At 37.6% G+C, this 16,228-nt stretch overlaps 1 protein-coding gene across 14 annotated transcripts in view; it reads left to right on the top strand.

Moving 5' to 3' along the window:
• Syne1 (spectrin repeat containing nuclear envelope protein 1) overlaps window positions 1-16,228 on the top strand; it is a 506,592-nt gene that overhangs the window by 111,531 nt on the left and 378,833 nt on the right. For 10 of the 14 annotated variants that reach the window (XM_031352591.1, XM_031352581.1, XM_031352587.1 and 7 more), the window contains 6 exons: window positions 1,962-1,982; window positions 2,454-2,546; window positions 3,714-3,892; window positions 7,523-7,719; window positions 10,345-10,454; window positions 14,176-14,226. In XM_031352591.1, coding sequence (XP_031208451.1) covers window positions 1,962-1,982; window positions 2,454-2,546; window positions 3,714-3,892; window positions 7,523-7,719; window positions 10,345-10,454; window positions 14,176-14,226 — 651 coding nt within the window. The remainder of the gene's footprint in view (window positions 1-1,961; window positions 1,983-2,453; window positions 2,547-3,713; window positions 3,893-7,522; window positions 7,720-10,344; window positions 10,455-14,175; window positions 14,227-16,228) is intronic. The other 4 variants (XM_031352586.1, XM_031352597.1, XM_031352585.1 and 1 more) reach the window with 3 other exon arrangements.

Raw genomic sequence — 16,228 nt, 5'->3', positions numbered from 1 at the left:
TGTTTATCTGTGTGTATATAAAATATTAATTCACACTGATACTTCTGATTCCATGCCAGCACCAAACTGTTTCCTCTGGCCTTTTATGCTCATTTGTTTCAGCTTTATCTGATAGTGAGAAACCTAGATTTCATGAGCAACATATTCTCTTCTTTCAAGTCTAATCTAAATGCAAACTAGTTTCACAATTGCTAATGCATGCACCAGTGGGAACTCTATAGAGCAAATAGAGAGAGGTATCTCTGCACATATCTTCCTGTGTTTAATGTTAGAATTGATTCTATCAAAAAAAATATTTTCCTTGTGGCCTAGGTTGGTTTTGTTCTTACCTATCTGCTGAAATTTCTCTGTGTAAAAGATTCATGCTCATTTGTTACTGTTTATATTCCATACACAGACACACACACACACACACACACACACACACACACACACACACACATACACATTGCCTTTAGTTCCTTGCTTATTGGGAGAAGTTAGCCATCATCCTAAATCAATTTATATAGGTTTCCTTGTTCATTTCTTACAGTTACATAGTATTTCTCTGCCTGGGGAAGACACAGTTTATAAACCATTCTCAGTTTTGATTAATTTTCAATTAGAAATAATGATGTGGTTTATAACAGTGAGTAAAAATGCCTGCACAGGAATGAAAGTATATATCCAGGTAGTTCCTTAGACTAGGTCAGAAGGTACATATACATGCATTAGATATTGATTGACACATTTCCTTCTCAACAGGCTGTATCTCTCAGATTTAGCCCTATCTACTTTGTGGGAGCAGAGAATGTTGGCATAGAGTAATATCCAATCAGCTTTATAAACACATATCCCTAGACTTCCAGAAGTCAGGATGTTTAAATTATTTTCTCTTCAGTCTATATTCTCTGAATAAATTCAATACTCCACAAATGTGTAATTGAATATTTTCTTGAACTTGCAAACTTGAAGCAAAATAAGCTTGTGTTCTTTAAATAGTTTACATTGTGGTAAGTTGGTACAACAGATTTTATGAATTTGATACCATGGAAAACCTCAGGCACAAGGAGATGCACACAGACAACTATAGCTTTTTTTGTGCAGTGTTGAGACTGTATTCAGAGCTCTCATCTCTGTCAATGAGATTTTGTTCTTAATCACTCTCAGTGGGTTTTTCACAGAAAGTAGAATGGACATGATAGTAGAGGCTTTTAGGCTATTCCATGCCCTATTTACCTCTCTGATAGTAGTGTTGTATTTTCATTTTGAGGAATAGTGAGTTATCAGTGTAAGAACAAAGTTCTTCCTGTTAATAATATCTGAGTGAAAACCTTAATGGTACATTATAACACATATCATTTATAAAGAGAAGGCTTCCTTTGCCAGTGTCTTATTTCATAGACCAACCCTATATCCTTATTAAAAATATAGGAATCATGTGTTAAATATTGAATTGATTAAGCATAGAAAGTAATGCAATTCAGTTTCTCTCAAACTTTTATTGAAGAAAATTATTTACAAACTTCTGAACTTTGTTAGTGATATATTCTTTGAAAACCTGGCTGAGAATTACTGAGCAAGGAGTCTGAGATGCCGTGGATATCCTTTTCCTGACCTTGCTAGTTATTGTGGGAAGAGTAATGAGCAATGCCCTTTGCATGCTGGGCGACTGACAGAGTGACGCGCTCTCTAAGTTCATAGTGTCCTTAGAAAATAACTTTCAATGGTTGGAAAAGCTTCCCAAGGGACAATCGAGAATGATTATGGGCAGATAACTCTACTCTCAAAGCTCTGTATTTTCACCCCGGGGAGCTAATAATCTCTGTCCTGAAGCTGCCTGACTTTCCTCTGTTCCTCCTTAAATCCCACTCCCTGATGACTTGGCTAACTGGTCTACCTTTTGTTCCCACTGACAACTGAACACTGTTGTAGTTTATTTCCATGCGCACATTATCTTCTCTTTTTGTTTTTCATGTCAGTCCATGTACAGAGGATCACCGGTTAGTATACATTTTAGAGTTTCAACTGCTGACTTTTATAAGTAAAAGAGAACCTAAACTTCTATGCTATTTGGTAAAAAGCATCAACATAAATGTATCTTTTAATGCTACCTACCATGATTTCTTTTTCTTTAGTCAACTTCTAAATATATAAAGAATAAGTGCTTTTTTTTTTGTTTGACTTTTTTGTTGGCAATTCCCTGCATGGTACTACATTGTTGTGTTTTCTAACTTTAAACAAAATAAAAATTTGAGGTCTATCTTATATTTGTTTTCAATGTGTAAGTTTAACAAATGCCCCTGAAATTTTCATGAACCCATGTTCCTATTTGTCTCTATGGCTTGCCTTTTGTGTGTGTGCCAGTACATAGGCATGACCAAATGCTATTATTATCTAACATCTTAATTATTGTACCATTAAATGAGTCACAATATTCTGGTAAATTTTCAGCACGTTTTCTTTTTAAACAGATTAAATTAGTCAACATTAATGCTACTGATATTGCTGATGGCCGACCATCAATCGTTCTTGGGCTGATGTGGACCATTATCCTGTATTTCCAGGTATTGTATTACATTTGGTATTTTGTCTGATGTGACATCAAAGAGGGAAAGGGTGGCAGATGTTCAAAATGCCCTCTTTTCTACACCCTTTAGTTGAATCTTGACCCAGCAGACATTCATATTTTAAGAGAAAATTTTCTGTTTCTCCCACTCAAGTGTGTCACGTGTAAACCCTCTACCCTTAGAAAAGCAAAGGCAGCCAAAAGTAGACATGCCATAATGGAGATATGAGAGGCATACAATGAGCTCAGGAAAATGTTTTATATTTACCTGGGTAGAGAATAGTTCTAAATCCTATTTAACATGTTTGGGAGAAATTAACCTGCCTTTGTCTTTAGAGTAAGTAATCACTAGGTTTTACTTCATTAATTATACCAATCTCTTTTTCATTGGTATAATAAAACAACCAAGGCTCTGTTTATAAAGAACAGAACAGCTGCATGTGGCAGCTTTGGGAAGGGCTCCATGGCCAGTGACATCATGGCAGGGACATGAACAAGAAAGAGAAGTGACATGATGAGAGAAACCATAGAGATAAGAGGGGCACATGGCTTGCACTCCTGAGAACTAACTTTAAGACTTACTAGCTCCTTCCCAATGTGGCTCCCACAGAGGTTCCTTCAAGGGTCTACCTTTGACTACATTGGTACCCCTCAATATCACCACACGGGGGACAAATCTCCTAACCTTAAGGAAACAGCTTAACCTATACCATTAATGTATCCACTCAGCTAGTCAATATTCAAAGAATAAACATTGAATAAATATAGAAAAATAAGTATCTTATACAGAGAAGTGTGTAAGACACATGCAGCAAGCTAATATGAGGGATAAGAAAAACTAGAAGGGTTGGAGAGATGGCTTAGTGGTTAAGAGCACTGGCTGCTCCTCTAGAGGACCAGGGTTCAGTTCCCAGCTCCCACATGGCCGTTTATGTCCTCCTATAACTTCAATTTCAGGAAATCTGAAACCCAAAATAAATTAAATAAGCCTCAAAAAAGTATTTTTTTAAAAAAGGCTAAGATACCAACCATAGCCTATAAGAACTAATATTTTTTTCTGGGGTATATAGGATGCTAAGATTAATCATTCTCCATTGGGACATAAGCTCTGAGAAAAGGTGAGCAACGGTCACTTGAACTGTTTTCTACTTGCTTCCAAACACAGATAGAAGAGCTGACCAGCAACCTACCACAGCTGCAGTCTCTGTCTAGCAGTGCTTCCTCTGTGGACAGCATGGTCAGCACTGAGACTGCCAGCCCACCCAGTAAACGAAAGGTAGCCACCAAGATCCAGGGAAATGCCAAGAAAACTCTGTTAAAGTGGGTCCAGCACACAGCAGGCAAGTAAGTGCCAATGGTTTGCTTAACCTGAAACCCAGTAATAGTCTCTCTGCCAATTTAATGTTCTCATTGCTTCTCGTGGTTGTGAAATTGGAGGAGACATTTGTATGAGCATCCTTGCTTCAAGCATTGCTTCACTCTCCTCTAGTGAAACTAGAAACACACACATGCTGCCCAGACGGCTCAACCAGCAAAATCACTTGCCTGGAAGCCTGATGACATGAGTTAGATCCCAGGAGAATAGAAAGGAGAGAAACGCTCCAAGTTGTCCTTGGACCTCTACATGCATACCAAGGTGCACTCCAAAGGTAATAAAAACTGAATACAAGCATAAAACCACACGCATACTCCAGGAAAACACTGTAATAAAATCCATTCTTCATTTATGTGACTAAGCCTGATTCATAAAATTGATTTATCATCTACCTTTGATTCATAGCATGAAGGCTAATTCTAATTAGGCCATTGTTCTGAATTTCTACTCTCATTTAAAAGATTGCGAAAAGTTTATATGTGGTTACCCTTTCATTATGTCATTGTGTTCTAGTTAATGGCAATGTAAGCTTAGGGTCAGATCCTGGGGGAAAAGCTTAGCATTTCCTGATACTTCCCCCAGGTGTCTTCCTAGACAACTTTCCCTTCCCCACCACCTCCATTTTGCTACTTTGGTGTTTATCTGGAACACTGAATTCTCTATCAACTCTAACATTATTATATGCAACCTAAGTTTACATAGGTCCACATTTTTATTAGCATGGACAAAAATAAAATAATGTCAACATCTTCTTTTAGTGGATTTCATGAGGTTTGATGGTCATGACTTTTTGTGGTCTGCTGATATTGTGAATAAGTTTTTTCACATAAAAGTGAAATTTTCATTTCTTCTTCCTCAATGACACAGAAAACTAATTTGTTTACTCCCAGGTTTGCTTGCATAAAGGCCAATCTGAATCTAATTATCTACTTCTGGAACATAGTTATAAACAAGACCTTATTCTGAAATATTGAGGCACTAAATATAGGGAGCTCAATTTTTTTTAAAAAAATGTTCAAAGAGCAAAATTCAGCAGGGAGCAACTGAACAGAGAGGATATAATTAATATTAACACTGTATGTGGGTTTGATTAGCTTTTAAGGTGTGTGGGTGGTTTTCTAATTTGGGAGGCTATGACTCAAGATGTCGTCAGAAATATTTCCAAAAGCAAAGTTTTGCTTCTTTTTATAGACTATAGTAGAAGTTAAATTTGAAGCCCTCCTACATGGCTTATGCATTACTTTATTGGAACCATATTGGGCACCCCTGCATCTCCTGCAGTCTTACTGGACAGGGAGCAGACACAATCTAGGTAGGCTGGTGGTCTCCTGCTTGTATTCATCATGATCTGCTTATATAACGGAGGCTGGCCTGAATGTGGATATTGTGGCACCTCAAGGTTATGTCTACAACTTGCGTACTGATATCAATGAAAATTTTCTTTTTCTTGTCTTATCTTTAATTATATATACATATATGTATTGGGGTTCAATTACTCTAAGATAGTAAATATTTAAGGAAACCATACATGTTTCATTTGAATAATGCAAATCCAAGAAAGTCAGAAAAAGTTCATTATATGGTGACTACTCATGAGCTTTTACATATTCTGTTATTACAAATTTATTCTGTTAAAGACTAATTTATAGTCGCCTAATGAGACAAACACTTCACATGTAGAAATATGAGCAAAGGCAGCGTGCTAAGGAGCAAGATGGAGAGGTAATATTCAAATCAACAGAAAACAGGGATGGAGTGTAGAAGGTATCAAATATCTGTGGAAAAAATCGCGTATATACTGGGAAGGTAAAAACTAATTAGTTAGACTATTCAAATCTGCTTTATATTTACAAAAGCCTTAGCAGATATTTCTACCATATTTATGTTATAGTACACAGTTGTTCAAGGTGCTACTTTTAGCACTTATGGTTTTTTTAATTAATTAATTAATTTATTTAGTATATATGAGTACACTGTTGCTGTCTTCAGACACACCAGAAGAGGGCATCAGATCCCATTACAGATGGTTGTGAGCCACCATGTGGTTGCTGGGAATTGAACTCAGGACGACTGGAAGGACAATCAGTGCTCTTAACCTCTGAGCCATCTCTCCAGCCCCTAGCACTTACATTTTTACAGTGTACACTAATGAAGTATGTTTGAGAACCAAGTTTGTACTTTCCAGGTTATGACTGGAGTATGCTTTACCAACTTTATCAAGTTACCATGAGTGTTTCAGGGTATATATATTTCATGGAAACCCTGAGAACCTGCTAAAAACTAAATGATGTTTCTGTTTCATTTAGAAACATCTATAAAGTTAACAGGACAATTTTTTTAAAGATTCAAATTTATTAATTGGTTTTGTGTGTGTGTGTGTGTGTGTGTGTGTGTGTGTGTGTGTGTCAGAGAGGAGGTGACTATGGCACTGCATGCATGTGGAAACCAAGAACAACCCTTGGGCTCCACGTGGTTCTCTCCCTTGGGGGAATCAAAATCAGCTTGGTGGCCTGGCTTTCAGAACAAGCACTTTTACCAGCTTAGCCATTTCACTGGCCTGTTGAGACCAGTTTTTCAGAAAAGAAATTAGGCAAGATTGTGTTTGCCAAGTGTGACGTAAGCACTGGTGTCTGTAGCCTATACCCTGAGCCACAAGGTTCTGCCCATACTCAGTATCATCTCTGATGTTCTCTTTCCGAACTCCCGTTATACTTGGCAAGTTCTACACAGGAGGAGGGTCTCACTGCAAGCATGTGCTGCTTCTATTTTTAATAAGAAAATGTTATCACCAGCTTGAATGACTGCATCAATTAGGACTGGTTTCGCATTGATCAAATTTACCACCAAAGAAAAAAGATTCACCACTAGGACAGTTCTCTCAAGAAAATTGAAAAAAAAAAAAGTCTGCAAACAGTTTGATGAGTAGAGTAAGTGCTACATAATGTCGTCAACGTAACGGCATTGCATTGATTTGCATATGGAACTGTGTCAATTTGTATATGTGCTGTACTGATTCGCATGTGTGCTGCATTGGTTTGCATATGTGACTGGATTGATTTGTCTGTGCATTCTATAATGCACTTGACATGACAAACACATCATCTGTTAAAACCTGTGCTCACAGGACAAAGTGAGACTCATTCTTTTTACATCTTAATATTTTTCCCTTTTAGAAATTATTTCATACATTTTAATTCTATTTGCATTACAAAGACAAGCATAAAATGTATTTTAAATGCCTATAACAATAATGGAAACACACTGTTTAGAAAATACCTCATGGTAATATTCACTTCCAATTCAGTCTTTCCGAAGTGTGAGACAAGAGAATTGGCAGGTCCAAACTGGACTACTTAGTAAGACTCTCTCAAGAAAAATTAAGAAAAGAAGAAAGGAAATGAGAGAATGAAAAGAAAGAAAAATGTATCATTAAAATTTGTTCATCTTAATAACTACAAAAAGTTTGATTGATATACCATGTCTTTGATTGACATGGTACATCTCTGGTTAAAATGACTGGGTTTGTTCAAAACCATAAAGTGCTGAGCTGGTGTTACCAGTTCAGACTGTGATGTCGTTTCTGTGTTTATCACAATAAGGCAGATGGGAATAGAAGTGAAAGACTTCGGGAAGAGTTGGAGAACTGGGTTGGCCTTTCATTCAGTCATCCATGCTATCCGACCTGAGCTGGTGGACCTGGAGAAGGTGAAGAGTAGATCTAACAGAGAAAACCTGGAGGATGCCTTCACGATTGCTGAAACACAACTAGGCATCCCCAGACTGCTTGATCCTGAAGGTACGTGGAATGATCCTCAACTGATATATGTAGGCTGTGGCATCTTTGCTTGTACCCGATCCACACATTTCATGACTTTTGAGATCCCATTAAGGAACAGGGCCCTGAAGGGTACACAATGCAATAAGTTTCCAAGGTCTATTTGTCACCCTATTGGGGAATAGACTATGATGTCAATACTCCAAACACCTCTTTGCCATTGGCATATCAGCCTTATGAACAGAACTTAAAATATCCTGTTGATGGCTCTAAATTTATATTTCTCAAATATCCAATGATCTGGCAGCTCTGAGACCTTATCAAAGTTTCTTGGATCAGTGGAATATGGTTAATGCAGAAGCACAATTGATCAAAGTGCCAAGAATCAATGTCAGTAAAGTCTGCCCTCGTCCGCCACACATAAACCTGTATCCTTCACACTTCCCCTGGGATAAGGAAACATGCAGAAGAAATGGCAGAAAGCTTGTAAGAGTCAGTCAGTCACTGGGGAGAATAGGAGCAAGCAGTGCCTTTTAAAAAGACAGGACCACTGTACTCATGAACTCACAACAGCTGTGCTTGGGTTGTCTGCACAAGATCAGATCAGTCACCATTATAGCATCGAGAGGGATGGAGCTCATGAATGCCACCCATAACTGAGGAGCTATGGACAGCCGATGGCTTCTGGGGATGGGAGAGTCAGGTTCCTTTAAGGGTAGAGCTTCTGGTAGGCCAACCATGCTCCTGTAGATAGCTCTATACCAGGGATATATGGGCAATACAAATTGATCTGATAGGTTATTTTTTTAAGGAACATGAAGTTTGAGGGTAGGAAGGTAGGAGTGGATCTGGGAGGGATTGGAGTTTGAATAAGATTAAATTATATTGTAAGAAATTCTCAACTATTTTTTTTTTAAAAAAAAGATATTCTGCTGAAAGGTTTTCATAGTAGATGTGTGAGGGAGGAGAGCTGTTAAAAGAATTACCTATAAATCACCAAAGTCTCGAAGAAATAGAAGTTCAGAAAAGGACTATCAGAAAAGAGAGGCTAGCACTTGGAAGTACTAAGTGCCTGCTGATCAGCAAAGTTCACAAGGGAACTCATATTCATCATTCCAGTTGATTGGCACATAATTGGAAAGGTTAGCCATTCAAAGACATTTTAGAAACAGACTTGGTTCTTTCAAGCCTCCAAAGGCAGTTCTGATGTATTCAATAAATGTTAATAAATGAGTACGTTGTTTATTACGGTGAATTAGAAACATCCAAGTAGATTATCCAGCTGCTAAAGATCATTTCTTATTTGCTTGGCAATTGTGGATTTTCTACTAATTAATGTATAAATGTAAACAGTAAGTATAAATTTGTTACAAATGAGATTTCAGAATGAGCTCCTACCTCTACAACACAGAACATTTTATCTCCAAGAAAAACTCACAGAGACCTGTATGGGCTCCCTCTGAGATGAGAGGCCCAGGAAAATCCTTGGTTGAGTGAAGGAGCTAGATTAAAATAGAATAAGACCCATGATAGTAGTTTGCATACATACATACATACATACATACATGCATACATATACACACATATAATGGAATCTTAGGTATCAATAAATTACATATTACATGTTAACACAGATTCATCAAAATGTATTAAGTCACAGCATATGTCATACATTAAATATAGATTTTCTTTGTCTTCACATTTCTTGAAGTAATTTTACTCCCTCTTCACATTGTATCTTTTACATCAGGGATCCTGGCATTGCAACATTTACATTTAAGGCATCTCAGGGATTCCAGATCTTTTGTTCCCTTAGTAAGTCATGGGAGTTATGTCACTTTTAGGTCCTACATCAATGGTCCCTAGAAAAGATATCTCAAGTCTAATGATCAAGTCAAGTCTATAAACTGATGAGTTAGTTTTGTATTTGATTGTGGCATTTGGAGTTTTTTCTCTTTGCTTCTGGCTGCATACATTGCTTTGCAATACTGTTACGTACATTTGAACAGTTTATCTAGCTCCTCTTCCCCATTTATAATTACTGCATATATAAACATTTTTTGCCTGACCTATGCTGGTTTTGCATAAATATTAGTAGCTTCAACAATTATGATTGAAATGCTTTAAGGCCGTCTTTCAAGAGAGTCTCTGTCTGAGTCACTGTAATTTGGAGCACCCTACAGCGAAGAAGCTCTCTGAGAAATCAGGCACAGTACAACGGATCAGGCCAGGTTCTTTGTGACAGGCAGGAATATTTATGACTATGCCAGCCATCATGAGTGTTACACACATGGGCATTTTGATCCCCCATGCTCACTTGGGTTTTCAGCTTGACATGTTACTGCATGTTTAACTGATAGGGTGTCTAAGTCATTATGCAGCATCTTTGATGAATGATTGATTTGTCTTGAAATGACCTACAAGGAGCATGTGCTACTTCCCCAAGAGCTCTCTCTCAAAAATGTCACTTACAGGGGTGATTAAATTTCCACTCACTATCGTGTAGACTAAACTGTTCTTACTAGTAAATTTTGTTTTCTGTCTGGTACAGGGTAGGAGTTTGAAGTATAGCAGCTGCATTTCAAAACTTCTATTAATAAACATCTGAAGGGTAAATTAACTTATATTTGAGTTTTGTTTTCACAGACGTGGATGTGGACAAGCCAGATGAGAAGTCTATTATGACTTATGTGGCCCAGTTCCTAACACAATACCCTGATATTCATGGTGCAGGCTGCGATGTGCAAGAGAATGATGTAGGTATTTGTTGTCTCAGATGAGAGCACACACTTATGCATGCATACAGGTTTTAAGAAGCCAAGCAGACTGAACAGTAATGTGAGACCAAAGCTGTAAAGATAGTTCCAACTGAGTAAGGAATAAATAGTATATATAGGATGGGGTTAGCAAAGATTTCTCCGGTACTTGTGACAGGTGCATCAGAGAGAACATTGCCAGTAATAAACATTATAATGAAATTGAAATTAAAGAGAGGCATCAGTTTAAGATTCTAATAGATCAAGTGTACACATAGTCTGGAAGCTCCTTCTACTTAATCTGCTGCAATTTCATTAAGAATTTCAAAGTTTATGTATCTAGTTATAGCAAACATGAAAAAGGCATAATTCACCCAAATTCTAATTACTCATTGTGATTAGAGTTTTCAGCTTTCAGTAGCTTAAATGACATTTTCACTTTTTAGCATGCTCAGATGACCTAAGGTCACTGTCATAAAATTTAAAATTGTGGATAAAAAGAAAATGTATTTGACCTCTAGATAGACTATGTTCTAGAAAGTGCAAACCACAGGAATATGTTGTTATTAATTCCTGATATATTTATGTCATAACATTTTAGAAAAACATCACCCTGCCCATACAACTTTAGATATTTTTCTGTTAATATGAAAAAAACCATACAGATCACTGTATGCATGGGCAGTAATCTAATTGTATAAACTTAAACATTGCAAATTTTCAATTATCTATGACAAATAACAGGATGAATTTTTCTTATAAGATTATTTCTCAGGAGTGGAACTCCTATTCTCATTTGAATTTCAAATTGTCAATGGTATTGGAAGTTTTGTTCGAGCTGCCAGGAAGAATGCCTGTTCTAGTCATCATTCTATCCAACAGAGCAGATGCCTCATTTCTGAGGATGTAAACACTGATGGACACAATGTTCTAGTGTTCTGATACTTGAAACTTCTATTGCATTCTTTTAAACTATAGCATAATGGATTTGCCACAAAGTTTCAATTTTATTTTAAGGCTAAATGCTGCAGAGCAAATGATGAATGGGTTTCTAAAATGCCTTGGTCTCCATTTCCCAGATCTCAATTGCAGTTTGGGAGCTGTTGGAGAATATCAAGAGAATATATAGAAAGCAATTGTTTTTAAGGGAGTAGCAATAAATATATTTTTCATTAGATATAAATAAATAAACAATAAAAACAGTAAGGGGACAGAAGAAAAGTTTGCAACAACAGGTATTGTGCTGAAGGTCAAGTCAGTGATTCAGGATAGGATGGAGAGAAGCTGCCATTTGTTTCTGGATACTCTTAGGCCACGTTAATAGAGTGGTTGGTAGAATCGTGCTTTCTAGAACTATATATTAGGGAAAATTTTGTTCTTGTTCTTTCCAGCATCTGGGAAGAGACCGGCTACTAGAGCAGTTTATCGTGATTATAAACCAAATGTTCCCTAAAAGCACAGGAGAGACTCAAATGAAGGCTGTGCAGTTGCTAGGGTAGCTCCATACTAGGGCGTGGTAGCTCAGGCCTCTAGGTTTTGATGGTAAACCTGGACTTGCAAGTTCCTGTGTAGATGAGGAATCTTATTTAAAGTACTGGATTCCCATACAACACAGGCTTCTGGCTTGCTTTTGTGTATTCCCAGGTGCATTTATGAATGATCTGGAGTTTTCCAGTAGGGATGTCTCTGATAAGAACTATCTTTTTAGTTGTGAGCTGAAGGGGTTTGCAACTCCATAGGAAGAACGACAATATCAATTAACCTGACCCTCTACAGCTTCCAGGGACCAAACCACCAACCAAGGAGTACACATGGAGGAACCCCTGCCTCCAACTGCATTTGTAGCAAAGAATTGCCTTATCTGGCATCAGTGGGGGTCCTTGGTCCTGTGGGCTTGATGCCCCAGCATAGGGGGATGCTAGGGTGGTGAGGCAGGAGTGGGTGAGAGGGGGAGCACCCTCATAGAGGCAGGGGGAAGGGAGGATGGGATAGGCGGTCTGTGGGGAGGAAACCAGGAGGAGGGACACTTGAAATGTAAATAAATAAAACAACCAATTTTTTAAAAAAGAACTATCTTTTTAGATAGTATGGCATGGTAAATGTATGCTTCCAGTTAAAAATTTATAAATAAACAAATCACATTTACATAATACATAAATGTTATATTATATATGTGACCATGTATGTATATGGGTATGTTTATGCATGTGTTTACATTTTACCTATTTCATGGCATTCCATGGGCTAGAGACATCTGATGATCAAAAGACGATGCTTCTAACCAAGAGTATAAGGCAAAAATTCTTAGAGACCAGAAACACATACACAAAGGACACACAGACACAGAAAGCACACAAAGAGAACACACACAGAGGATACACACATTTTTAGTATGCTTCACCAAAGAGACTTCAATATTAAGAGATTAACAATACTGTAGCAAATAAATTCTGATTATTTAAAAATATTTTCTTCATTGTTTTTATAATAGGAAGACTTGGATAACATCTTCCAGGTCAGCTTTAAATTAATTTTAAGAAAAATATTTTTATAAATGTTTTAGAAAATGTTTTATAAACTTTGTTCTTTGCTGTGGGATTTTATATGTAGAAAATAAGCCTATAAAGCTGGATATTTTAATAATAAAATGTATTTTAGAGCTTGCATTTGTCAATGACATTAAGGTGTATAATGGTGTGAATGCACTTTGCAGTTTTTGACTGGTGTCTGTATTAGAGTAACATGAGCAGCCCCCTTAGACCCTTTGGTGCTAGTTTATGTGGGTCTTAGTAAATTTCTTAATCTGCTTTTAAACAATGCCAGATCACTTTTGTAGATTTGATTTCTCTATCCCCTCTATGATGCTAATTAAATGAAACATGTTATGGATGCGTTTAAAATGTGATTTTTTTTGGTCCAGCGGGTTGACATAGAGGTAAAGAGGTGGGCCAAGCCTGATGATGATCTAAGCTCAAATCCCTGGACCCGCAAGGTAGGAGAGAACTGACTCCCGCAAATTGCCCTCTGACCTCCACACATGTTGTGGAAGTATGCACTCCTCATCTAATCCTTACGCACACACTAAGTAGCTAAAATGTAAATATATGCATATACACACATGCTCGCACAGATATAATATATAATAGTAATAAATTATATAAATATGATTCAGTTATGTATACATTTTCTAACTGGAAGTACTAATTTACCATGCCATTCTTTGGCCACTAACACCAACGAGGAAACTTTTCAATGTAAGATATTCCTTGGGCAATTTGTACTCAGTCGTAAATGAATAAAATAGGCCAGTTGACTCAGTTAACTGCCTAATAAACTTCCAGTCATTTTTTTCCCACTCAGAAGGTATGCACAGCCTTAACCGTGGTCCTGACAGAGAAATGCGGATGCTGATGGTGTATTTACAGGGGGAAAGAAGTGTCTATATAATTTTTTCTTACATATTTCACCTACATTATTTGAAATTATTTTAAAGCAAGTTTACAAATTATATGCCACACATGAATATTTCAAGCTCAAATAAAACAACATTGGCCAGATAATTTCAGTGGCTTTGTGGAAGCTATATAAGCATTACAACTGATTTTATGCCTTAAACTATTGTCTACCAATGGAACAGATGCCTGTCCAATGATTTTAATCTTTTCTTATATAATTTTGCTCCTGATTTATATTATGTATCTATATATTTTCATATTGTTAGGAAATATTTCCAGTTTACTCATCTTTTGCAAATTATATTCAAAACTCTAAGGTAAGATTAAAGGCATCTTAAATACTCTTCACTCCTTAGCTTCTGCATCACTTCCTTTGTATTTTTTTTTCATGCACACATTCCTTTTAACATCTCCATCATGTCAACTCCTTTAATGTCTAACATGACAAATAATATTGTCTGTGCAACTAAGCATTAGTGCCAACCTAAGCCTACTAACTGTTGGTTACAGCATGGTATCAAATGCCGGACTTAATAGCACTACTAGAGAGAGATGTATAATGGTTATGCTAGGTTTCTGGCAATATGATGTAGACAAGTAGACGTCAAATGAGATGACTATTTTGATATCTTAAACTATTAGGCAGAAAACCATTGAGAAAGGGAAAGATCCAGTGTGTCCTTGGTCTGTATTTCCTCATATGTCCTTGAACCAATATTGGCTCGTGGGGCTCAGCAAAGTCCATATATGTAGTAAGTGCTTAGAAGTATTTGGAGAATAAATGTTTTAATTCTTGCTCATGTGCAAGTTGTTGGGTACTTAGCCTACCCTTTAACCTTGCATATTTCTTTATATAACTCCTAAGTCCTGGACTTATACCCACACACATTACAAAGCTAAAAGTAATTAATTAATTTTGTGTCAAGTATTAAATTATTTTGAATGCCTGATCCACGCAACATAGCTTTTTGCGTATGTTGGCATGAATGACACAAAAATAAAAGCATGCCTTTGTGTTTAAAAGATAGAGGGAGAGAGAGATGAATGGAATTCTCACCGGTTAGCTGCTTGGAATGATGTGTTGGGCATGGAGTACCACTGTCTGTAGGCAAGCAGACTTTCGTGTCTTTGAAATACATGCAAAAACGACCATTTGAAGAAGAGCCGCTCAGCCAACAGTTTCTGTGACTCCCAGTATTTTATTGAGCTTCATTTCCTTCTTACAAAGAGAGACGTTGAGTGTAAACATATCCGCATCTCTCTTTTCAGGTGGTCTGTCTCTTCCGTACCGCCACCAGGGGGCTGCCAGAGAGCCTCTAATGCAGTTATATCTGAGCACAATCCTCAGATGATTCGTGAAGTAAATTCACTTAGTGACCAGCAGCTGCTCTTAGACTCAGTTCCCAGTGTGTGTCAGAAGCAGAGGCTCACAAGATGCCTGCGGCAGGAGGCTGTCAGTAACATTCACAGCTCACTGTGACAAAGGCCAGGGAAGATGAGTGGTCGCACTGACCTCTCCTTCCCAGGGGACAGACGAGGGCCATCTTCCCTGTGAGGGCACAACTGTAGTCACTAGTCATCACTAGTTCATTTTTGAGCATAAAAGGTGACCTTTGATTACATTCACCTGCTTTTTCAAAAGAACATCATGGGGGAGAGATGAGGCCCCTGCTTCAGTCTTTTCATAATAAATGTACTACCAAGTAATAATAATTATTCCATACTCATCTGATGGGAGATACTGAGTACCAAGCCCCACATTAGCTGTTGGAGATAGAAAACAGTGTCAGATGGATAGATATAGAGGCTGAGGTTGCTACAGGCTTGTAGAGGGCAGTCCTCTGTGTGGCTCTGCAGGTTGCTAACCAGCAGCCTCAGGCCCACCTGAACATTTTGTTTATAATAAAAATTCTTGGGCCTTTTCCACATCTTTTGAGCCAGGAAGTGTTCACTGAGTGTTGAGCCAGTGGGTGTGTGCTCATCATCCTGGTTGTCCCGATCCCTCCAGATGAGTATAAGACCTTTTACATGTCAAGATGAACCAGCATAAGCAACTCCTAGCTCAGACTTGTATGGCAGGAAAAACTTGTTAGAGAAGATCTCGGGAAAGGAGGGAATATGTGTTCAGGAAAAAGAAAGCCTCATCTACAAGACCTGATGATGAACCAACTCATGGATCATACCAATGCTGTATGTCTATCCCTGTCCTTCATGTGTAGCAGTAGGTAGCCTCAAGTTATTGTCCAAATCATAGAAAGGGTATATGACTGATCAATCAAGCCAGGGAGATGCTATAGTTGAAAGCCATGTACAAGTGAA

This window comes from Mastomys coucha, unplaced genomic scaffold, assembly GCF_008632895.1.
Source record: "Mastomys coucha isolate ucsf_1 unplaced genomic scaffold, UCSF_Mcou_1 pScaffold5, whole genome shotgun sequence".
In the NCBI taxonomy this organism is placed as follows: domain Eukaryota; kingdom Metazoa; phylum Chordata; class Mammalia; order Rodentia; family Muridae; genus Mastomys; species Mastomys coucha.
The sequence above is the reverse complement of the archived record's forward strand: the minus strand, read 5'-3'. Positions and strand labels throughout refer to the sequence as shown.